The sequence below is a fragment of the Callionymus lyra genome, chromosome 17 (assembly GCF_982586985.1).
Source record: "Callionymus lyra chromosome 17, fCalLyr1.hap1.1, whole genome shotgun sequence".
NCBI lineage: Eukaryota > Metazoa > Chordata > Actinopteri > Syngnathiformes > Callionymidae > Callionymus > Callionymus lyra.
The window spans coordinates 504,181-528,605 of NC_141834.1; the positions used below are offsets into that span (position 1 = coordinate 504,181).

Here is a 24,425-nt window from a genome sequence, read left to right on the forward strand (position 1 = left end):
AAGTCAAATCAAAGTGAAACTTATCCAGATTATCAATTTTTTTTAAAGACTTTTATCACTAAAGAACACGGCCAAAACAGGATGTTGGATCACACAAAACCAGATATGGCATTCTCGTTAAATAACACAGAAGCAGATGTCCAGTTTAGAAACTGATTTATTTTTGAGGTCTTCTTGCACGTGTTAATAAGTCGACAATGTAAACTCAAGTGATGGCAGGACATAAAGAAGAAAAATATCTTTCGCCACACAGCTGGTCACACACGAATGATGTTTTCAATGAAGCTTGGCATTCGGTGTATGATCCTCTCAAAAGGATACATTTCAATGAAATAAGAATCACTCACGGAACAGTATTCACTTCTATGAAAAGAAAACAAATGGGATGATTTCATTAAAAAAAAAAAATTGTTCACTTCTAATTATTCTAATCAATAATTATGTGTATCTATTTAAACATTTGACAAATATTTGCTTATGCACTATCCCTTTTATAGCAATAACCCTAGATTAGTGAGTTTGGTGTAGTTTCACAAAATAACTTAGGTAAAAAAAAATCTATTCATTTTAAGTTGTGCCTTGTTGAAATGTCAGTGCTGAATAAAGTCTTTCATAACACAGTTACAGCCATAAACATTACCCATAGTTAGGTTATTTTGGTGTTTCATTTTTTCGGCTTTGGTGTCCTGATTTTGTTCAAAGAATTTTTAATTTCCACATTATTCCTAAATAAAACTGGTTTTCAAGATGAAAATATACTGATAGGATTCATTTTATTTGAACTGCCTGTTCCAACGGAAATAAACCTTTATATATAAATGTAATTATTTTATTTAAAAATATGTTTAAATCTTTTCCGGATAATACTATACAATGGAGGGTTAGAGCTATACATCTTAAAGAAAAAACAAAAACTAATTTGAAAACAAAAGTAGTTTAACTGTGGTCTGCTAGTTGATTAATTTCTGTGTTTATTAAAGTAACGTTGCAACTTATTTATTGTCCAAGTTGACTTTCTGTATTATTTCTACAACCCTTTTATTTACATTATGAGGCCAATAAAGACTAATAAAGTGCCATCTGCATCCTCCGAGCATCTGACATAAGCTTACAAGTCCATAACATAACATAGCAAAATAGTTCACAACAAGTCGAGCCCACTTCCTCTCTCAGCGACTCACACATGTGAAGTAGATTACTCTCTGTCATCAGCCCTCCTCTCTGCCGGCCCCTTCTTTCCACTGAAAAGAAAGAAATCATTGACTTTGGGCTTTTCTGCAGACCCCCCCCTCACCTCTCCCTCGGCAGTACGGGGCACCCAGACGCAAACATCTCCAGCCAAACCCTAGTAAGGAGAAAGTATTTGTTCTCGAGAAGGAGACAATGTTGAAACTGGCCTTGCTTTGATGAGAGCGTGGAGGGAAGTAGCAAGAATACGTTACAGTAAGTTTTTTTTTTCTTCACTTGAGATGTGTGGATTAGGTTCTTATCTTCAGCAAAGATGCTCCGAGCTTATGTGAGATTTCTCTTGGCTGTAATTGCTCAGTGCTACAGACATGGTTGTCATGGTAACACTGTCCAATTGTGACAGCACCTGTGGAACACACTTGCGCCGACAAGTGCGAACAGAAGGCCGAGCAGCCGAGCTCTGATTATCTGAGACATGAGTGAAGATGAGGCTGTGTCCAAGGGTCAGGATCCATAAACTTAAAGTGGCGGGTCAGAGACGCACAAAGATATGGATTCGCAAATCAACGGAATGATCCGAAGTCCAGTCTGGATGTAAAGGTCATAATCACACCAGCTATAGAGCCAGTGAAACAGAAGAGGATGCCACAAATGGACAGTTTAAAATCTTGCATAAGTTTTAGTGTTGTTCAATATTAAGTGTAGGAATATGTACAGCAACTTTTGCAACTAAAGCTAAAGAATTTTGCTAAACAAAAACCAAGCTGGTGGGGGGGGGGTAAAAAACAACAAACAATGGTAAAAAAACAAAAAAGTTCTCATAAGGAGTTCTAAGAATATCTGTTTCCTACAACTGACCTAAAATGAGAAAGACAGGCTTCATGACAACAGCGGGAACTTGCTGGCAACCAACAGCCATGTGGTTATTATAATTTTTGTTTTGTGCACACTCAGCAGTTTGAACTGAGCATTAAACGATGAAATGTCATTGAAAGTGGCTGTTCTGTTATTATCCTCCATCTGTGCAGCCTGAGCTGATATAAATCAACATCTGGCTTCAAACCACAGCCAAAAACAATAAAAAAAAAAAACTCCACTTTTGTTCTGGGCTCATGTCAGCACCACAGCCACCGCTATTTAAGGCCAGAATAGACGAGTAAAAAAAAGCTCTACCGTGACGGGACCGTCACACCTTAGCCAGTAAGGTCAAGAGAGGTCACAGAGGAGTCCCACAAACATGCGTCTACTGCTGCTGTCAGTCAGCAGTGTTCTCCTATTAGAAGGACCTTTTCCACACTCCAATAATGTCACCGGATCTTCTTTTTACTGCACCCAGACAGTCCAGGCACACCCTGAGATGAATGACATTTCCATGCTGTCACAGTGAATGTTAAATGCTCAACAGCTTTTCTTTCACTGGCGTCCAAACTTGAGCAGTAAAAGTCAGATAAAGATTAAATGTTTTTGATCCAGATGCCTTTGCAGAGGAAGGTTATGTTATGAAGGTGCTGACGGTTGAATTCCTTTAGTATTTCCAAATTAATGAATTAATGAGAGTGTGATCTAAGCCTCATAAAAGGTTTTTCAAAATACATGATTTGAGAATTTCAACTTGAAATGTACATTCATGATCGTTAAACATATTTTCACAACAAGAAACTATTTTTGAAATTGTTCATGATTCTTTTCAATCATTTTTTTTACAAAATATATGTGGACGTGATTTGGCTCCAGGCTTCAACAAGCAACAATAAAGATTGTTTTTTTAATTAACAATGCAAAAAGTGTAGTTTGACTTCATGTACCAAAGAGAACATATTTATCTTTATCTTTAAAGGGCCCAAAATGACCAGCCTGATTTTACTTTTTTGTCCAAAGTCACCGAAAACAACAAAATCCCTGGGCAACGCTGGGTACTTCAGCTATTTAATAAATGTAAATCTCTGAAAAAGTGCCTCCACAATCAGTCCTGGATACTTCCTATATGGGCAACAGTCAGAGGACTCTGACCCTTTCCAGGGTGAGACCCAAAAAAAGAAAATAAAAAATAAATAGTACCATCATTAACATGTGCTGGAGTTGAATTTGACCACATTATGCCAATGAATCTCTCTGGAGTGACTGTAAGGAGGAGTGTCAAAGTTTGTCTTGTATTTATCATTAAAAGAATGGAAAGAATATTCAACGCTCACTATCAATCAAGATTGCTATTATGGCCCGAGACCAGGCGAGACGTAGAGAACCTGTGACAAAGACAAGACCAAGATGAGACTAAGAACAGGAATAAGTGTTCTCAACACCACGGTCATCTCAAGAACTACAAAGTTACATTAAACAATCTCACAGGCGAGTTTAAGACAAGATTAAATTATCATTTAGATCCGTCTTCAATGTCTTAGTCAGTAAAACCAGCTCATGACGTATGATATCAATACACCCTTTTGGCTACCAATGTACACTAAAAAACATTCTTTCAAAGCTAGCCTGTATGCAGTTGTTGTTCATTCAAAAATAAATGAGTTGTGGTTGGTGTCGGTGAACAATCTGGGAAAATTTGCCACATCCATGAACACATGCGCATGTGTTGCATTCAAAATATAAATCTTTATTTATATAGCTGATAATGTATTCTCTTTCATCGATTTTATGAAAGAGAAAGAGGAAACGATTTCTGTCGCTACCATCAAGTGATTACATTCAAGATCACAATTAAGACGTTTCTGGGAAAGTTTTTGTTGGCCAGCATGTTGGTTTAAGAAAACATGACTTGAGCTCTACAGTTTTTCATTTGATTGTGTTCCTGCTATCAATGGAAATCATTAAAGATTTAGTCAGGGTGAGTTCAAGGACACATGTTGAAGAACATAGAAACATGGAGCTGTCAGTAAATGCCTATGCAAAAATGTTTACAATTCATATTCATTTGAGAATTCTTCCTGAAATAACTGATGAGCATTTCAAGACTTCCTCTCTTAGTAAATGGCCCTGTCCAAACATTCCTATTTATTCTGCTATACCATATTTTTCCTATTTTAGATGTGGGCTCTTAAAAGAAGACACCACTTCTTCTTCTTATGTCCTGTGGAAGGATACTTTCTTTGTCCAAGACAAAGTAAAAAATAAATAAATAACTGTATCTTTGTGACATTATTACTTCTAGAGTCTCACTCAAATATCTCTCTCTGACATTGAAATCTTGTTGAGTTTGAGAGCACTTCCTCTAAATTCACTCAAGGTTGTTTATCCCCCAGCATGCACCTGGAAATGATTTTAGAGTGGAACTGAGTTGCTGTTGAGACATTCTTAGAGGCTGGAACCCTTAAGTTATCTTCTAAATGTAGCTATAAAACATGTTTTTATTGTTCACTGTTGCACGGATCCGCCACTTTCTTGTCACATAGGGTGGCTTTGTCTTTATAATATTTTTCAATATAATTGTTTGTTATTCTATGAAACCAGGCCTTAAAAGTGTAAATGTGTTTTAAGATGTATTTATTAATTGATTTTAAAAAGAAATGAGCATAACCTTTTGTCATTAAAAAAGTTTTTCTTATTAACTTTATTATTTAAACAATGCCCCTGATATAACGCTTATGTTTCTTAAACAATAGAATTATATTTTCTCCACAACACCATTATAAAATTTATGAATCACCCCGTAACACTCCAAAATAAAAATACAAAAATGAAAATAGAATTACTAAAACCAATAAAGACAATTGATGGGTTGATGACGCCTCATGAAACAGCTGTGTAGTGAAGACACTGTATCATGAGACATCACTAATAACACGAAAAACTCGATTTAATTACGACATCATTGAAACCCTGAGGCATCATTGAGACACTAAAATGTCACCCACTCAAGTGGTTGAGAGCGTGATGCTGCAGACAATGACATCTCAGCAAGCAATAGAGTCACTAAAGTTAGACTTCAGAGAAAAATCTTTTTAGAGTTCAAGACTTTCCACGTCGATGTTTTGATAAGGAGTTAAAATACTGGACTATCCAGTGGAAAGAGTGATGTACTCGACTGAGAGATCCAAGAGTTTCATTGGGATGAAGCTGTGACAAGAGTGTTGTTTGGCCAGGTGTTTTTCTTAGCTGTGAAACTGCCAGAGATCAACTTGGTATTAGAGTTGAATCAAAGAGCATTTAAAAGTGATTCGGCTGCTTGGAAGTCACTTTGAAACCCAATCTCTCCTGACCAGACCATCTGTGCAGGGTAAAGACATTTAGGAGTAGCTCTGTCTCTCAGGTGCTTTCTCGGGTTGTCCAAGAAGTGAGCAAAGATTTCTAGACATTCTTTACTGAACAAAAACAACATTAGTAATACGACATTATTGGCTTTGAAGCTCCACTGTGACAACGGTCTGCATTTGTTAGAGGGTTTTCCTTATTAGATGAACAACAAAAGATAAAACTTCACTAAAGGAACTACTTTTACCGTAAACACTATCTCATTAGTGGACTTAGTCAGTCACAGTATATTATATTTTGTAATGATCTGCAAAGGTATTTTCAATATTTGAAGGCCAAACTCTTTGAAGTTTTTTGCCTTTTTTATTACTTCTTTGTGTAGTAGCTCACTTGTTACCAGTGTGCGTTGAGCCCAGACAGCAACACCCATGTCGGTGCGCGTATTGCTTTAAGAACGTCACGTGATTGATACCGGGACTTTTTCGAACTGACATTGATGAGCCAAACCATAGACATCTATATACATAGACGTCACATCGACTGCTGTCGCCCACTAGAGCTGTGTGTATACAGGGCGGCCATCTTGGTACAGTGCCACTCGCTCCTACAGTGCATTACATCAATAGAAGAATTATGTGTTTACACTATAAAAGTGATCATAAATCGCTCATTTGTCAAGATTTTTCACAGGGTTTGTTTTCAAACCTCAGACCAGATAGATAGACATTATTAGAAGGTTGCGTGAAACTATGCGTTGAAACGCTTCATGACACCTCATCGACCCATCACTACCTGGTACTATGTTAGTGCATAACATTTTTGAAACTATCTACAACATTAGATTAGTTTTTTCTATTACGTCATTGTTCATTTTCTTCTTCGTTTCTTTAAATTTGTGTCAGGACTTGGGGCAGGGAACCCAAATGCAGAGGCAGGAGACAGGAATGATGAACAACTACTTTAATAACAAAAATAACAGGCACAAGGCACTGACAAAAAGACATTAGCCCCCAGGGATCAGGACTTCACAATAAGACCAGAGACGAAAAGGAACATAAATGACAGGACATGACCATTTTAGTTCAACCATTAAAATGAGAAACTTACTTTTCCATTCTCTCTTTTTGATTGATGACAAAGAAGCAAAGGATAAAATAAGATAACAATTATAAGACAATGACTGATCTAGTACGCTGCTTTCATATAGTCATTTTAATGCTCTGTTACAATACTAAGAAAAACAAGAAAATAACAACTTCAGCTTTAACGAAGACAATTACTGAAATTGATATTTACTGTCCGAAAATGACAGTTACCTGAACCGAAAACTATTTTAACAATAATAAAAAAAAACTGTTAATATAGTTATACAGGGTTACAAACGTTTACCTTTCTACCTAGAAAACCTAGCAAAATGAAACAATTGTTTCTCTCTGGTTAGTTCAGTATCACGAAGTAGGAGCTCTGATCAACAAGGTGAAAGAACGCCTGCATGAAAACTGCTGCATAACATCCCACCAAGGTTTTTTCCTCTGGCAAGAAAATCGATGCAAATAATGATTTTATTTGACTACAGTACAGCCATTGTTGTACTTTTCTACACCGTACATGGTGTGACATGACTGTCTTATAGATATTTCCTACAATCAACAATCATCAACTGGTGTCTATTTCCTCCTTGTACATGACACCATTAGACAACTCGGCTAACTTTTCTCTCTTTGTCTAGGTAACTATGTACTCTTTATGGACAACCCTTATATTTGTCTTGGCAACCATAACAACCCCAGTACTATGCCAAAGTGGAGATGGAGAGTGGGGCTCTGGCTCTGGCAGAGCTGAAACTAATGGAACATCTCAGGTGACAGCAGGTGATGAGCCTTTACGGACTGATGCAAACGTCTGGGGGGCAGCAGGGACACTCTCGCCTCCACTGCTCTACCACCCTCAACCAGACAAGTGCTCGCTTCACTTCAGCACTTGCACCACCTCCTCCCACAGCCTGAGAGCCCAAAGAGAAGAGATGGACCACCTGTGGGCCCTTCAGCATGGAAACGAGGAGGTGTTGGAGAACCTGGTGCAGGTTGTAGGGGAAGAGATGGGGGATCAACGCTACGAAGATGTGATCAAGGAAAACATCATCGTCGCTCAAGAGGAGCGGAAGAGCTGTCACGAGGCTCTGGAGAAGGCTGAGGAGGATCTCAAGAAGCAGCTGGAGGGGGAGGTGCTGCACGCCCTTACCGGCATGCAGAAGTGAGTTTAAGATGACTAACTCGTAATGACGACACCGATGACTTTAGGGACACTGTTACTATATTTGAAGTTAAACAAGTGTGAGGACCACTAAGAAGATGGTGAGTGTTGATGGTTGTAGTGTAATTCAAGTGAAAACAATGGTGTTGGGAATACAGAAGGTGAAAGTAATAGGGAGTGATATGACTATTTATTATTGAAGTCGCAACTTGGTCGACAGTTTCTATTGTCAAGTTGCGATGAATAAAAGTATCCCTTATGACACCCAGGTAAGAACCCATCATCCCGATCTGAGTCACTGCTACTCTCTCTCTGAACGAACAAAGCCAGAAAGGTGAAGCTCTAGGGCAGTGATTCCCAACCTTTGGGCCCCGGCCCCCTGGTGGGCCGCGAAGGTATTTCAAGTTGGCCGCAAAATCGTTTCCAAAATGGTATCATTTTTTTGTGGGAGGGTGGATGTAATTATATTAAAATAAAAATACACATAATAATGCTTCAAGTGTTAAAACGCGTTAGGTTCAAATGGATATTTTACATTTTTAAATAATATTTTCATTATATTGTTTTTCCTTTGTGTATTATACATGTGACAAGGAAATGAGAACGCATTATAATGCCTTCGTATTTATGGGGTCAGAGGTGGGCCGCAAAGGTTTTGGAGACTTAAAAGTGGGCCCTGAGTTGGAAAAGGTGGGGGACCACTGATCTCGGGTAAACATCAGCGATCCTGCGGCGATCGACGGATACAGTTGAGCCCCTTCTGGTCCTTTCAGTCCCCCCGAAAATAGTCGATTTGTTGTTTGAAATTAAGGTTGACTCAGCATCTTATAATCTTATATTGTATGTATGAGAACTTCCAACATTTAGGACAAAAAAAGATAAGAACTAGAAAAGAGAGACAGTATATATTCCAAAAAAACGTTTTTATTAAATAAACTCTCTATTTTCTCTGTTCCCTCCCTCGTCTGCTGACCTGGACCTCCAGAATCAGAGAAGAGTCTTCCTCCATCCAGGAGATGTTCCGTGCTGCAGCAGACATCGCCTCTCGCCTGGAGAGCTCCTCACAGCGGCTGCACACGTTGTTCACGAAACGCTTCAGAGAGACGATCAGTTGATGTTTCATAGCATCCATTTTTTTTATCGCATTTATCGTATAGTTGAACACATGACAGAGAAGAAATTAAGATCAACAGTACCTCTACATAAGAAATGGTCCCATGTCTTTTCAGCATTTGATCCAAGAAAATATTGTACTTCCAAATACATGTATGCGTATACCATCAGGTTTGAAATAATTTTAAATAAAGCTCGACCAGAAATGATCTTGAATAAAGTGACCCATATCTGTGTTTCCATTTTGGAGCAGTTAACTTCAAATGCTGGCTCAACAAAGGAGAGATGAAGAATGAAGTAATAACCTGAAAGAAAAACGTTTTTCCAACCACGTATTATTTGAGGAATTTGGCAAAGTTCACCGCAGCAGCAGTATGTGGCGCTGGTTCGGGCCAAGTGAAGTGTTTATGGATCACATTAAAGTGGCCTTCAGAGCCCCAGAATAATGATGTTGGTCTTCTAGGAGGGAGGCAGTGGGTTGGCCATCTGGTTCCAGGGTGAGAACGGTGCTCAGGGTACACTGGTGGGCTGCAAGTGATGGTTTGTTTGTGTACTTTAAGAGCTCACAAGGGCACAGTCGATGTGATGAACTGTCCCTCACAGCACCAATTACCTCTTTTTGCTAGAAGAAAAAGCGTTATTGGTCATGAATTTTGAATTTTCTTTCACTTTTTAATTAACTTACAATAAATTCTACACCAAACTTAAAAGGTTATTGTCAGGAAGCAAAGAACATAAACGCTGTTAACACCTGCAATACTTTTTAAAATGTTGACAATAATTTTCTTAATTAATCATAACAGCAATGACGATGCTTGAAGTGAAACATAACTTCAGAATGACTTACAACTAATAACTTCAGAATTATCCATGTATCCTACCATGATGAGCTTATATGTGTACATTTAGAAACAATTGCAATACTTCGTCAAAGCAGTATTTCTATTGTGGGGTGGTAAAATGAACATAATCAACTAACTAGTATTTCCATGCAGACCGTTTTAACAAAAACGGGAACTTCACAACACTGCCCTCTAGCGGCCCTCACCGATTTATAAAAAGGACAGCTCGTAATATGTGTTTAATTTTAATTTAAAGAATAAGACATTAAGGTGTCGAATACGTTTATTTTTGTAAAGAAAATAACACGAAATATATTGCATTAAAAACTCAACTGAATACAGTGTACGTGCGTGTGAACGTGCGTGAGTCCAGTTGAGAGAGAAAGAGGGTGTGAGATGAGGGCGGGCAGTTCCAGCCTCACCACTACACCGACTCAGATGTTTCCTGACTAATCCAAGTGGTACCTTAGATCCTAATGCCAGTGTCCTGCAGGAGCGCGCATGGCACAGTGCGTAAAGACGCACGGCTGAAACGCACGCACTTCTATATTTTCCGTGGTGGATCTTTTTGACCTGCGTCTTCTTTTTTAAATCACGGTGATGGAGAAAACCCAGGATAGCGTGGAGACTTCTGGGACATTCGCACACAGAAATCGGACCTAAACTTGCATTGGACATGAGGGAGCGGCAGGAGTTCAGGAGATCTGGAAAAATCACATCGTGGTGTTGAGATCAAGGCTGACGTGAAGTCCTCCTCATCACTATCACCATGGGTCACAGACACTTGTTCTCCACCAGGACGACCACTCTCTGCTCACTGCTCCTGTGTCACTCAGGTGAGGAATCACAAAAGCTCGTGAATGACCGTAAAAACCCAACTTAACTTAGACTAGAACTTGAACTTTCACTAATTACTGTAGTCACAAGATTGAAAGTTTTTGGGACCAATTTCTTGGGGGGATATTTTGTCCATCTTTGAGATTACATACTAATACAATAAACCACCTGGTATGGGAAAATAAACGTTTTAATTTTAATTAAAAAATTAAATCGACTACTAATTCCTATGTCAGGGTTAAAATTGACTGGAGTATATCCCAGCTACTCAGGGCGAGAAGCGGGGGACACACTGAACAGGTCACTTGTCTTTCACAACACAATTCATTCATGCACTCATCCCTGCAGTTATTTTACTCAATCAACATCTGTATGATTTTGGACTGTGGGAGTAAGTCCCGGAGAAAAACCCAGAGGAGCAGGGAGATCATAGAAAGCGCACAAAGAATGACCGCTATTGACCAGAACGACTACATTTAAAATTTGGTCCCATCAGCAAATCAAAACATTGTTTGGCGGACGTATCAAAATGCTGATTGATGACACAAGTTATGTTAAAGAGGATTTTTTTTCTGGCCTCTTTGATGAGGAGATGACGGAGCTAAATGCAAGATAATGTTGAATATTGTTGAGTTTTAATATAAACAAAATTGATCTATGACAACTTTTCAGTAACAATAAATATCATCAAGCTAAATGTGTAGGAAGAAAACAACAACAATAGTACAAACTATAGCAGTTATAATTAGTAATACTCATTTTAAAATTGTTATTTATCAAATACTGCCTTATTAGAAAATGGTTTTGCTGAGAAAGAAGTTCCAAGAAGTAGTAAGAACAGCTTATTCAGAATTTAAAAGTAAATAATGCGGAGCAGAGAGCGTCAGACTCCCATCTACCTATGAATACCTAAAACAAAATAGAAACTCTCAAGCGGTTCTCGAGTAACATGCCAGAAAGGTACAGAAACTACTACTAGTTTACAGTCTACTACTGGTAAACTGGTTAAGACTTGATCATTGACCTTTCAGAATTATGGCAAGCCATTTGTATTCCTACATGTACATTTTTCGAGGTTGTCTTTAGTGCTGTATACTCTGATGTTGAAGATGGTGAATCTTTGACTATTTCCTGTTCATGGTTGGCCATTGTAGTAAAGCTTTTTTCTGCTATTTTGTCTTTACATGACAATAGTTAAATAAGTAAATGAAAATACGTTTATATTTTGGATTTATTCTTTATTTATATTTAATTAGTCATAACAAACCCCAAACTAAATTATTATCACGCCTGGATATAAGGTCAATATATATATATATATATATATATATATATATATATATATATATATATATATATATATATATATATATATATATACAGGTACATCTCAAAAAATTAGAATATCAAGAAAAAGTTCAATATTTTTGTCTCTCATTTCAGAATGTGAAACCCATATATTATATAGATTCATTACACATAGAGTGAAACATTTCAAACATTTATTTCTTGAAATTTTGATGATTGAGTTGCACTGCAACCATGAGTTTTCAAAGATTGAACTTTTTCACAATATTCAAATTTTCTGAGACACTGAATTTTGGGCTTTCATTATCTATAAGACACGATTGTCAAAATTTCAAGGAATAAATCTTCGAAAAGTTTCACTGTATGTGTAATGAATCTATATAATGTATGGATTTCACATTCAGAAATTAGTAACAAAAAATATTGAACTTTTTCATGATATTCCATTTTTGTATGATGTACCTATATGTATATATATATATATATATATATATATATATATATGGATGGCTACCTGGGCATCACTCTGCGTAGGATTTTTGGTTCTTTTGTGTTTATACTCTGCTTTTTGCCGGGCAAACCTTGTCAACAACAGCAGAGACGAACTAGTTAAAATCAGTTAGTCCTCCTTGGACACTTTACCAACTTTTTACACAAACCCTGAAGGTTTTCTGAAGGGTTTCTCATCCATCCACCTGGCATGAAATGGACGCTCATTTTCCACGGTAAAAACTTGGACTTCTTACACTGAAAACTGGCTCAGCTATCCTGGACTCTGCTCTCCATCTGCCCGGCTTCTCGCGCACAGACCGCAACAAGGAGCTGTCGGGGAGTGTGTTTCTACATAAATGAGGGTTGGTGCACATCTGTCACAGTTCTGTCAAACCACTGCAGTTCGAACCTGGAATCACTGATCATGAACTGTAAGCCGTTTTATTCACTGCAGGAGTTTGCGTCCTCATAAGGGCTGCTGTTTCCATCCGCCCCGTAAGCCAATGTGAATGACGCTCTGCAGACTCTCGCAGAGCAGATACTCAGAGTTGAAAGAAAACACCCGGACTCAGTCTTTATTGTCATGGAGACTTTAAAGGCCTGGGAACACCGCGCCGACTGTCGGGCAAACGAAAGATAAAATAAAAATACGATGGATAACGACGCAAAAATGAAGCGACTGGCATTGTCAGCCCTTGATCTTCTTGTCGTGGAAGAAAGACGTCGTAGAAAAAACGCCTGGATCTCACAGCGGCAGCTCAGAGGCTTTTCCGTATGTGTCGGTCAAGATGTAGGGAAAGAATTGTGATGATCTAGAATGATCATTAAAGTCATGTCAACAATATTGTGTATCATTATTAGCATAACATGACCATGAATCAGATACGTTGCCGCATTGAGCTGCTTCATTCACATGATAATATCGGTGTGAAGTTTTTGATAAAAGTCTAGTTTCATCCATCACTGCTTATCTAGTTTTTACAATAGTCACTTCCGTTTCATTGTCCTGCGCTGAATCGCTAGCTAAACCTAACACTCGACCAATCAGCTTGAGCATTGAGCCGGACTCCTGGAAGTGGTGTGTCCCGACTGGGGGGACACACACCAAAGGGACTCGCCAACCACACAGGACTGCCCGGCGACGCCAGACGCCCCAATAATCGGCGCGTTGTGTCAAGGCCTAAACAGAGCGAGATTAACCCACGAACTGCCAAAGTTCAAATAACATATCAGCTGTCCCCACAGAGACAAAAACACATTGGACCACTGCTACACCACAAAAAAGGGGCATACCACGCTGTCCCAAGAGAAGCCTGGGACAGTGTCCTAAATGGAAGAAGCTTAAAACTTAGAACTTAAAGAATCATTTGCCTGCACTGATTGGAGTGTTTTCCAAGCTGCCAACAGCAACATAGATGATGTGTCACCAACGATACTGCTTACCGAGGCCAGCAAAGACCTGGCCAATGACCTCAACATCTTTTACTGCTGGTTTAGAAAGGACAAAAACGCACATCAAAAACAACCCACACTACCCCACCACCATTCCCCGTCACACCTCGGACTTACTTCAAGTTCCTGGGAACAACAATCTCCCGGGACCTGAAGTGGGAGGTTAACATCACCTGCATCCTTCAGCTGAGGAGACACAGGCTGTCGAAGCATCTGCTGCTTAACTTTTATATTGCAGTCATCCAGTCGATGCTTTCCTCCTCCATCACTGTGTGGTTCGCAGCGGCCACACAGAAGGACAAGAGGAGACTTTAGCGGATTGTGAAGACTGCAGAGCGGATCTTTGGTGCCCCCTGCCCTCCATCAAGGAACTGTACGAGTCCAGGAGTACGAAGTGAGCAGGGAACATCATTAAAGACCCGACTCACCCCGGGTCATTCCTCTTCGGCCCCCTCCCCTCAGGCAGGTGCTACACAGCTCTGAGGACAAGAACTACCCGCCACAAGAACACTTTCTTCACCTCCGCCTCCTCCCTCTTGAACAGTTAATTCCCACCATGCCATTTATTTATACTCCATTTATTGCACTGTTGACGTTTTTTGCACTGTGTTTACTATCTTTTGTATATATTGTATATATATGTATCTATTTCACCAAAGTGTACTAGTTTAGTATGGTTGATCCTTATCTTAATCATTCTCTACATTGTCCTTTGAGCCAGACTCAAATGTGTCATTTCAAGGAGTTCTCCTTCTTCCCAGTGGTTCCCGTGCAGAGCACTAGAGATCTCTAGGATTGCTAATGTGGTCAGATCATTCACAAGTGGCTCTGGAGACAGACCTCTCTTTCTAGTAATCTTTCCATGGTCTTAGTTCTGTGGCACCTTGGTATATCATATTGTGAGCATCAATATTTTTCTCTATATAATTACACCGTTTTTTTTAAATACATTTTCGATTGACATTAGCAATTCAAAACATTTTTAAACACATGTGGTTTGTGTTTTGAGTCAATAAATGGTAATTTCTCAAAAAAACGCTAACCAAAATAGTCCTTGTAATATTTTCTAAATGATTATCTTTTAACCCAAAAATATCAACAATTTGTACCTCATAAAAATATGCGCACCTATTATTTTTTTTATATGTAACTGAAAAAAAATCAAGTTGTTAATTATTTTGTCTTGGACTGGAGATTACATTTTTTCTCTCTTTAAACTTATTTTAAGTTAAATATTAACAATGAAGTTATATTAACACTTTATAAAAAAACAAGACCAAAAAAAGTAGAACCTTAAATTAAAATGGATATTTTAATATTTGATGAAGAGATGACTTTTAACTTTAATTATGGCTAAGACATCCCTACACTTCATAATCAGAATCAGCTTTATTTGCCAGTGATGTAAGAACAACAGAGGAACTTGTTGTGGTGTAGAAGAAAAAGCAATCACTGAAGCGGCCATTTATATACGGCGCCAAACTTGGCTTGCACTTTGTAACATGATGAAGGTACGGACAAGTGGAAAAAACAGGCATCCCTGCTCTGCTCCTGAAGGGGGCGCAGTGAAGGGATACAAAAAAAGAACACCTCTGAAACACAAAAGCACAGTCAAGGACGCAGCTATTGTCAGTGCGCTCAGCAAGTCCCACTAGCCGGGAGGGAGGAGTAGAAGGTAGCGCGTAGGCGGTGAATTGTAGGCGTCACCTGTTTCCCAAATTCTCCAAAAATGTCCCAGTCTCTTCCTCCAGGTGGTACGCGGCCTTGGGAGCTGGTCCAGAGAGGAATTTCAACTTTGAATCAGATATGTCTAAAACTATCAGTGCCATCAGAATATTGAATGGTTGAATTTAATATTTAAAATATTAAAAGGTTGAATTCATTATAGTTTAATTTCAATTGTTCAATTTTTTTTTTTAATTCGTAGCCTTTTAAATTCAATATTAAAAAAATTGAAGCCTTTCAAATTCAATATAACATTCTTTGAAGCCTTGCCAATTCAACATAAATGCAGGTCTAACAGTGCCACCAGACAAAACCAAACGAGTACCGAGCATCATGCATAAACGATCAGGTGACAACATCGAAGCACTGCCTTATCAGTTTAGGTATTTTCGTTACAAAGTGTCAGCTTCGTTAAACATCTAGAGTTTAAAAATCTTACACTACATCTCATGTGAACCTCTCAACATGACAAGTGAGGCTGACATGGATCTGAGCAGTATATTTGTTCGATACCTTCAAACCTGTCAGATATGAAAGTTGACGTTTAAAACTAAGCGCGTATGCTCTCTTAGTACATGAGGCTTCGGGGTTTAAACCCGCAGCACCAAAAGACGTTGTGGGCGGGGCTTCAACAAACGTATAGAGAAGGATCTGACCATCAGAGTAAAACATCGTTCTTGCTTAAAATCTTTGACATCAGAATTCATTAATTGTGAGATGTAGTGTAAGATTTTTAAACTCCAGGCGTAGTTGACACTTTGTCATGAAAATACCTATATTGACGCGGCAGTGCTTCGTGTTGTCACCTGATTGTTTATGCGTTGCATGATTGGCTGAAAGTATGATCCGAAGTAGGTCAGTACTTGTTTGGTTTTGTCTGGTGGCACTGTTAGCCCTGCAGTTATGTGGAATTTGTAATTTTTTCAGTTTTTTAAACATTAAAATCAAATTTTTGGAATATTGAATTTGAAAGGCTTCATTTTGAAGCATGAAAGTTCAAGTTAAAGCTAATTGTGACTATATTTCTGATTGTAGCAGCAGGAACAAGAGTAGGCTTAAACCTTTCATAAAGAGAAATTAGACACCGCGACTGAAATATAAAAACTGACATTGATCTAACTAATCCATTGTATCTTCATGTGTCTTGTGACTGATTCTCTACAATCCATGTGAACTCGGATCATTTCATTTATTTGAGCCACTTAAGAAGTCATGCTTTTATTAATCAACCAATCTAAGAACTTGGCTTGAAAAACAAAGTGATTAATCAGACTTTGGTGTTCACACAAACAGCCACAGCTCTCTAGCTTAATTGTTTCATGGACCAGCAGTAAAATTGACATGTCACTCAACAATAAAGTCGTCGGTGAGGAATGGGCTCAACTCCACTTAAGACCCCAACAAATGATGTGTGTAATTGACTCTGACGACACTGATAAAGTGAGGAAGACAATCTGGTCTCTGTGAGCATAAGCAGCTGGTCGCTGTGAGAGTCCTCCAGAACAATACTTAATTCATTTTCCTTTTTTTTTTTTACAGTCCTCTGTTTCGACAAGACTCACTCACATGCCGAGGAAGACCTTTTCAAGATGCTGTTTACAGGTTACAACAAGTGGTCTAGACCAGTTCCCAACATCTCTGATGTGGTTATTGTCAAGTTTGGACTCTCCATAGCTCAACTGATTGATGTGGTGAGTTGAACTCAAAGAGCGACATCCCAGAGTCTTTTGTGTCTCTTTAGTGCTTTACATTTTCCTCGGCAGGATGAGAAGAACCAAATGATGACGACCAACGTGTGGCTCAAACAGGTACGACGTCCTACCCTCTACTCGGACAAGAAATGACACATGATGTTTCTATTTTCATGTAGGAATGGAACGACTACAAGCTTCGCTGGACACCATCTGATTATGACAATGTGACTTCCATACGGGTGCCATCCGAACTCATTTGGGTCCCAGATATCGTCCTTTACAACAAGTGAGTACAGTGCCATTGATGATTCAATCAGAATCAGAATTCCTTATTTGTGCCATTATTAGGGGAGAGGGTCCACTAATAAGGAATTTGTTCACTGTGACTTTCATCATATCCACTGTTTTCTGGGCGCTCATCTCCAGGTTGAGATGAGTCCAATGAGGGTGGTGTCGTCTGCAAACTTGAGAAGTTTAACAGACTTATGGTCGGGCGTGCAGCAGTTGGTGTACAGGGAGAAGAGCCAGGGGGAAAGTACACAGCCCTGAGGGGATCCAGTGTTGAGGGTCCGATTGTCAGAGACAGTTGTCCTAAGCCCCACATGATGGCTCTGGTCCGTTAGGAAGTCTATGATCCACCTTCAGAGGGAGTCCGGCACGTTTAGCTGGTAGAGCTTGATCTGGAGCAGAGACGGGTTGTAATCCAGAAACAGGATCCTGGCATAGGTTTCTGGGGAGTCCACAGGCTGCAGATGTGGAGGGCCAGGTTAACTGCTACAGACCTGTTGGCTCTGTAGGCAAACTGCAGTGGATCCATTAGCGGGCAGTGAGGTGCGGCAGTACCAAGGATTTCATGACTACAGACGTCAATAGCGCTGTTGTCATTCAATCCTGGGTTTCTTGGGAACAGGAGTCCCGGGTGCACGTTCAGTCCTCTCGTCTCAGTCAGACTCAATGGTCGATTTGATTGGTTGAGTGCTAGCTTTAACTAGCGAATCAGTGCATGAATGAAACGGAAGTGTCTATTGTAAACACTAGATAAGCAGCAATGGCAAGGAATGAAACCACACTTTACATCGAAAACTTACACCAATATTATCATGTGAATGCAGGCAATGCAGTCTAGACATGGTAATCTTGTCCTCCTTTCACATGCATCCAGCGCACATAATCAAAACATTTTAACACATCTTATTCACCTCCTGCTCCATGTACTCATTCATCTACTTTAATGTCTTAAATTGTTGTCCTATGCAACCTTTCTTTTGAGTCACCTTCATCTCAACATTTGTACATTCCATTATCACCGTGCCTGATTCTAACATGGTCATTTTTTGCTAATAATGATACAGAAGGCCAATATTGTTGACATGACTTAATGATCATTCTGGATAATCAAAATGATTTCCCTATATCTTGCTCAACACATATACGGAAAAGCTCTCCAAGCTGCCACTGTGAGATCCAAGACTTAATGCGTTTTTTCTACGACGTCTTTCTTCCACAACAAGAAGACCAAGAGCTGTTAATGCCAGTCGCTTCATATTCGTGTCGTTATCCATCATATTTTCATTTTATCTTTCATTCAACGGGTGAAAACACCGAACGTTCTTGCCTAGTCTAAAAGCACTTCCGGTTTTCAATTATTTTTGGCGTCAACACAGATGAGTGCCGCAGCAGCGCAGCCCGCTTTTATGGGGGCGAATTACATCTCGCACATGCACAGAACACTTTTGCCAGCATCTGTTTGGTGTGTTCAGGGTGTTTTTTTGAGGGATGTGGGCAGACTGCTCAGCTCGACTGAGTCTCTCCAGACGGTCGCTGGTCTGTGCAGTGTTTCCCGGCCTTTAAAGATGTCACTGACACAACGTTTGAGTTTGTGGCACAATGTTTCTGGGTGGACAGGGAAACATTGTCTAGCCCCCAAGCTTTCCTGACGTTGAGTTTCCTGAGCTGTTTTTTACGTCCTGCTCCAGGGTATGGGAGACAGGGGGGAAGAGAGAGGGGGGTCCTGTGCTGTGGTTTTATAAAGTGGCCACAACGGTGTTGGAGGGGAAGGAGGTGGTGGAAGGTAGATCACAGAGGTGTCAGAGATCACAGTGGTGTTGAATGCAGAAGGATGGTCAAACTGGCAGTAGTGTGTATTCAGGCTCTGAGCAAGGGTGAGATTGTTCAGAGCTAGGGAGGCTTGAGGCTTGTAGTTGGTTATGCTCTTCTGCCCTTCCCACACTGCTGCCGAGTCATTGGTCGAGAACTGCTCCTTGAATTTATTTGAATGAAGTACTTTAGCTTCTTTCAAATCCCTTCTCAAGCGGTACTTCGGCTCCTTGTAGCAGCTCTTGTCTCCACTCCTGTGAGCTGCTCCTTCTCACGTCGAATGTAGCTGAGTTTAGGTGTGAACCAGGGTTTGTCGTTGTGAACACACACCCTGGTGCGCGTCGGCACAATTCACTCCGCACAGTAACTGATCCATGAGGTCACAGTGTCCGTGTACTCGTCCAGATTGCTGGAAGCAGCTCTGAATACCTCCCAGTCTGTGGTCTCCAAACAAGTGCGCAGGTCCTCCACAGCTTCATTAAACCAGATCTTAGTTTTCCTCACCACAGGATTGAAGAGTTTCAGTCTATGTCTGTAACTGAGGATGAGATGTGATCTGAGAAGCTGAGTGCTGCGCTGGGTTAGTATGGTTAGATAGTTAGATAGGGGAGGGCGCGGTATGCATTGATTACAGACGTGTAACAATAATCCAGCGTGTTCTCCTCTCTGGTGGGACATTTTACAAGCTGTTTGTACTTTGGCAGTTCCTTTCTGAGATTTGCTTTGTTGAAGTCACCAAGCACAATAACAGAGAGTCCGGGAATGTTCGCTCCACATGTAGAATCTGGTTTGTGAGTGTTCACTGCGCTTCGTGCACGTCTGCGTTCGGTGGGTTGTAAACAGCGGCCAGAATGAATGAAGCAGAGACTAAAATGGCTTGCATTTCACAATATCGCAGTCACGTCTGTACATCTGAGGCTGTTGATATAAAATCGAACACCTCCGTCTCCAGTTTTCCCATAGAGTCCCGGGACATGATCCCCGTGGTGAAGCTGGAACCCCTCGAGATGTATTGTGCTTTCTGGGACATGTTCCATCAACCATGTCTCCATGAAGCACAAAGCGCAAGATGAAGTAAAGTCTGTGTAGTTTTTCATCATTAGCGACAGCTCATCCATCTTATTGCAGAGTGAGCGGACATTGGAGAGAAGAACTCCAGGTAAAGGTGAAGGCCATATATTGAGTAGCTCTATACGGTTGTAAGAGCACGCAGACGCACTATTAATCGACAAAAACAGACAGAACAGTGGCTAACTGCAAAAAACAAACATCAACAAAACTCTCCACAGCAAAAAACCTATACTCAACATTAACTTCAGAAAACTGGAGAAGTTTAATTAAAATAAAAATACTCTCTAAAGATCGACCAATGCCTTTAAATGCCTTCCTTTATTTGTATTTGTAATTTTTGGGCAATGGACGTCTTTAAAAAGACAATGCCACAAACTTTAACTACTAGCACGCTGGTCAGATTTGAGAAAGGCTGCGACCCAGCTGTTAAAGGGCAACGAATGTCTTGATTTAGGTGTCTCCAGAAGTCTCTCTAATTCCAAGAGAGCCGTTGTTTAAACACAGCCGAGTATGATTGCAGCTGGCTGGAGGAGGAGTGAGGCACATTGTTACATCATAATGGACTCCGCTTTCGTAACCAGCACAACATAAAGCGACGGTCTCTAGGGGATAAAACTACTTTTTGAACTGCTCTTGCATATTTGTCGAGTTGACATTTTCACTGAGTCTTGGAAACATTTTATTTGTTGTTGACAACATAAATAACTATTTAGTGGGAAGTTTCAAGACCGATACTAAATGTTAGTACCCCAATCATTTCATATTTAGTTATTTTCCTCTACTTCCTGTACTTTGTTGTGTGAAAATAAAAAGCCTTTTCAGATGAACTCACCCGCCAACTGACTTCCTCCTTTCACACTATTAACTTTGGTTTTTATTAGAACTTCTCTGTGTATTTAAATATTTATAAATTGCCCATTTAAACTTCATCATTTTTTTCAATCATTTTAGATTCATCTTTGGTTTGAATGTGTAAAGATCAGAAAGCAGGGTTTCGGTGTGATTCCACTCCACTGATGTGGTGTCAATGCTTTTGTAAGTGAAATTAAAAAGAGTGAGCAATGATATAATGAGGCCCTAATGATGGCAGCCATGTATGAATTGCACCGGAGCGAGGAATAGAGACCAGCTCAGTGAAGACTTCCGATCAACGAAAGAAGATGTTTTACTACGGCGAGGTTTGGCATGATCTTCTCAACGTCTGCTGAGGATCTTAACTCATGTTTTGTGAAATGTACTTTCTCAGTGCCGACGGGGAGTTTGCTGTCACCCACATGACCAAAGCCCACCTGTTCCACACTGGGAAGATCCGATGGGTTCCTCCGGCCATCTACAAGAGCTCCTGCAGCATCGACGTCACCTTCTTCCCCTTCGATCAGCAGAACTGCAAGATGAAATTCGGCTCTTGGACATACGACAAGGCCAAGATTGATCTCGAGAAGATAGAGAACACGGTGGACCTAAACAACTACTGGGAGAGCGGCGAGTGGGCCATCATTAACGCTGTGGGTACCTACAACACAAAGAAGTACGACTGCTGTCATGAAATCTACCCGGACATCACGTATTTCTTCATCATCCGAAGGCTTCCTTTGTTTTACACCATCAACCTTATCATTCCGTGTCTGCTCATCTCCTGCCTCACAGTTTTGGTATTTTATCTTCCGTCTGACTGTGGAGAAAAGATCACGCTGTGCATATCTGTGCTGCTGTCCCTTACTGTCTTCCTGCTGCTCATCACTGAGATCATTCCCTCCACGTCACTGGTTATCCCGCTCATTGGCGAGTACCTTCTATTCACTATGATTTTTGTCACTCTGTCCATCGTCATCACCGTCTTTGTCCTAAACGTCCACCACCGTTCACCCAGCACTCACAAGATGCCACGCTGGGTCCACTCTGTGTTCCTGGACCTTATCCCGCGTTGGTTGTTTATGAGGCGGCCTGTGCCCAATGGACGGTGTCGCAGGTTGCTGATGCTCCAGCGCCAAGCAGCACTGGATCGTTGTCGAGGCAGAGTGCTCCATAGACCGGCGGGTGGCCTTAGCACCTCCGCAAACTGGTTAAAAGATGGGATTGTGTTGGAAGACAACGAGAAGAGTTGCTACGAACATTTAGAGTTAGGAACGTTAGCAACTTACTTTTCCTTCAGACCTCCATCCCCCAGACCTCCAGGGTCTTCACCCCCGACAAAGAAGATCCAGCAGCAGAACAGCCAGAATCGACAAGACGGATCATTAGGGTGTAGCAGACAACACAGTGGGTCCAGAGTCAGTCTCACTCCGAAGTCCACTCATGTTGACCAGACAGCGTCAGACTCAGCTGGCCTGCTGTCACCAAGTGTTCTTCGGGCGCTGGAAGGAGTTCACTACATTGCAGACCACTTGAGGGCTGAGGACGCAGATTTCAGCGTGAGTATCATTGCTAAAAAACTATTTTAATTTCCACATACATTGGATACAATTTTCGGCATCCAAATAGTTCTGGGAGAAGGTTATTCTAGATTGGCACTATCTGAGAACATATTTGTTCTTTTGAGTCAAAACCTTTTCATGAACCACAGAAGCCACATCAGAGAACATTATTAAAATACTGGTGAGTGACTTATACTGCACAATTATTTACGCAACAGATATATATATATATATAAAATAGTGATGTAGTCCCTGTGAAATCACCTACCTGTAACCAAACCACGGTATCGAAGCCACCGGCCATCTTGGAAATTCGTTGAGTTAGGACAAGCTGATGTTTCGCCGATGAAACCGCAACCATTTATTTTATGACTAGAACGGTTGATACACCCTTGATAAGTCAACCATGCATTATTAAGCAAATTCAGTGCTGCAATTGTGTTTTTAGTGATGTAAAGGTTCTTTTTGGTGGGTGGGTATGTGACTTCCAGTTAACTGCAGCCAGACTTAATACTCAGTGATCTTTCTGCGATTTTTTTATTGCCCTTAAAATATGAAAATATAAAATAGTGCTGATTTAACATCAGATATCATATTATTTTACTTATTTTGTTTCTTCTTTCTTTGCATACAGGTTAAAGAAGATTGGAAATACGTTGCCATGGTGATCGACCGGATCTTCCTATGGATGTTTATTATTGTGTGTTTGCTTGGAACGATTGGTCTCTTCCTGCCACCCTGGCTAGCAGGCATGATCTAGCACGTTTGATGGAAGGACGAATGCTGAAGGATTCTTGTTTTACACATAAAACAAATCCCAACGACAACATTTTTACCAGCTCTGATTCGAGTTGAATACTAATATTAGCATGGTGACAATACAGTACTTAAAAAGATGTCATTTTGTGAATATGTTTTGTAGAACGTTAGCAAACATGCGATCCAGAGGCCTATTTTTGGTGTTAAAGTACAGAAATATATTCTGTTGTTATGCAGATCGTTTATGTATTCTGTTAAAGGTTGAAATGTGTGGCTTAAAAAATAAAATTAAAACAGGTGTTTCATAAATATGTTTTGTACACTTTAGGGTCAAAGTAAAGTAAAAGTGTGTGATTGTGTCCGTCACAGAGAGTTGTAAACAATCGAGAGGAAGATGACTTGTCTCCTAATCCAAAGGAACACAAGGGACACACTGTACACTCATGTGTAACAGATCCAATGACACCTATAATTCCACTTGCATATGAACACAATGAAGGAATTAGACATTGTGACAGCGCCCAATATATAAGGTAATTTAAGAAGCCTCGTCATGAGATGACACGCAGTGTGCCAGAAGTAAGACTGTGACCTATGTAAATAATTTGTTTTATACGCATAACGACATGGATTTTGTCATTTATTGTGTTAAAGTGCTTACAGAGGAACTGCCTTCATGAACTTTATAATTTTCTTGTGCAGGAAAAAAACAGAACATTATAAAGATCTCCGGGTTTCGTCACTAAATGCAATGTTTGGATCCACCCAGAGCAGAGTATGGTTACACATGTGCATTAGTTTACTTTTTATTTGGGATCGTGTGGACACAGCAGGAGGACACCTGGAAAACGCACCACAGTTCCTGCGTCATCATCCAAGAACCTACCACAACCCACTGGTGAAGCCGGCTTGTACTCATCAGACCATGTGGGAGCACCCGGAAGTCAGGTACATCTGATCAGACAAATGACACATGTGCC

General features: G+C 40.2%; 2 protein-coding genes across 2 annotated transcripts; both read left to right on the plus strand.

Moving 5' to 3' along the window:
• The first annotated feature begins 1,297 nt into the window (after positions 1 to 1,297).
• On the plus strand, positions 1,298 to 8,948 carry LOC148061013 (uncharacterized). Its single transcript, XM_087813100.1, has 3 exons — positions 1,298 to 1,443; positions 7,118 to 7,641; positions 8,627 to 8,948. The coding sequence occupies exons 2-3, from the start codon at positions 7,124 to 7,126 to the stop codon at positions 8,754 to 8,756; spliced, it is 648 nt and encodes a 215-aa protein (XP_087669226.1). The 5' UTR covers positions 1,298 to 1,443; positions 7,118 to 7,123; the 3' UTR covers positions 8,757 to 8,948.
• Positions 8,949 to 10,131: 1,183 nt separating this feature from the next.
• chrna2b (cholinergic receptor, nicotinic, alpha 2b (neuronal)) lies at positions 10,132 to 23,723 on the plus strand. The gene is made up of 6 exons (XM_087813101.1): positions 10,132 to 10,432; positions 16,950 to 17,101; positions 17,174 to 17,218; positions 17,281 to 17,390; positions 21,519 to 22,683; positions 23,321 to 23,723. The coding sequence occupies exons 1-6, from the start codon at positions 10,366 to 10,368 to the stop codon at positions 23,444 to 23,446; spliced, it is 1,665 nt and encodes a 554-aa protein (XP_087669227.1). The 5' UTR covers positions 10,132 to 10,365; the 3' UTR covers positions 23,447 to 23,723.
• Positions 23,724 to 24,425: the final 702 nt, after the last annotated feature.

What these genes read in the sequence shown, in the direction of transcription:
- chrna2b (XM_087813101.1), top strand. Translation starts at nt 10,366, where the DNA reads ATGGGTCACAGACACTTGTTCTCCACCAGGACGACCACTCTCTGCTCA. An exon ending in ACTGCTCCTGTGTCACTCAG is followed by an intron (nt 10,433 to 16,949) that starts GTGAGGAATCAC and finishes TTTTTTTTACAG; the next exon opens with TCCTCTGTTTCGACAAGACT. An exon ending in TAGCTCAACTGATTGATGTG is followed by an intron (nt 17,102 to 17,173) that starts GTGAGTTGAACT and finishes TTTCCTCGGCAG; the next exon opens with GATGAGAAGAACCAAATGAT.
- LOC148061013 (XM_087813100.1), top strand. Translation starts at nt 7,124, where the DNA reads ATGTACTCTTTATGGACAACCCTTATATTTGTCTTGGCAACCATAACA. An exon ending in GCCCTTACCGGCATGCAGAA is followed by an intron (nt 7,642 to 8,626) that starts GTGAGTTTAAGA and finishes CTGGACCTCCAG; the next exon opens with AATCAGAGAAGAGTCTTCCT.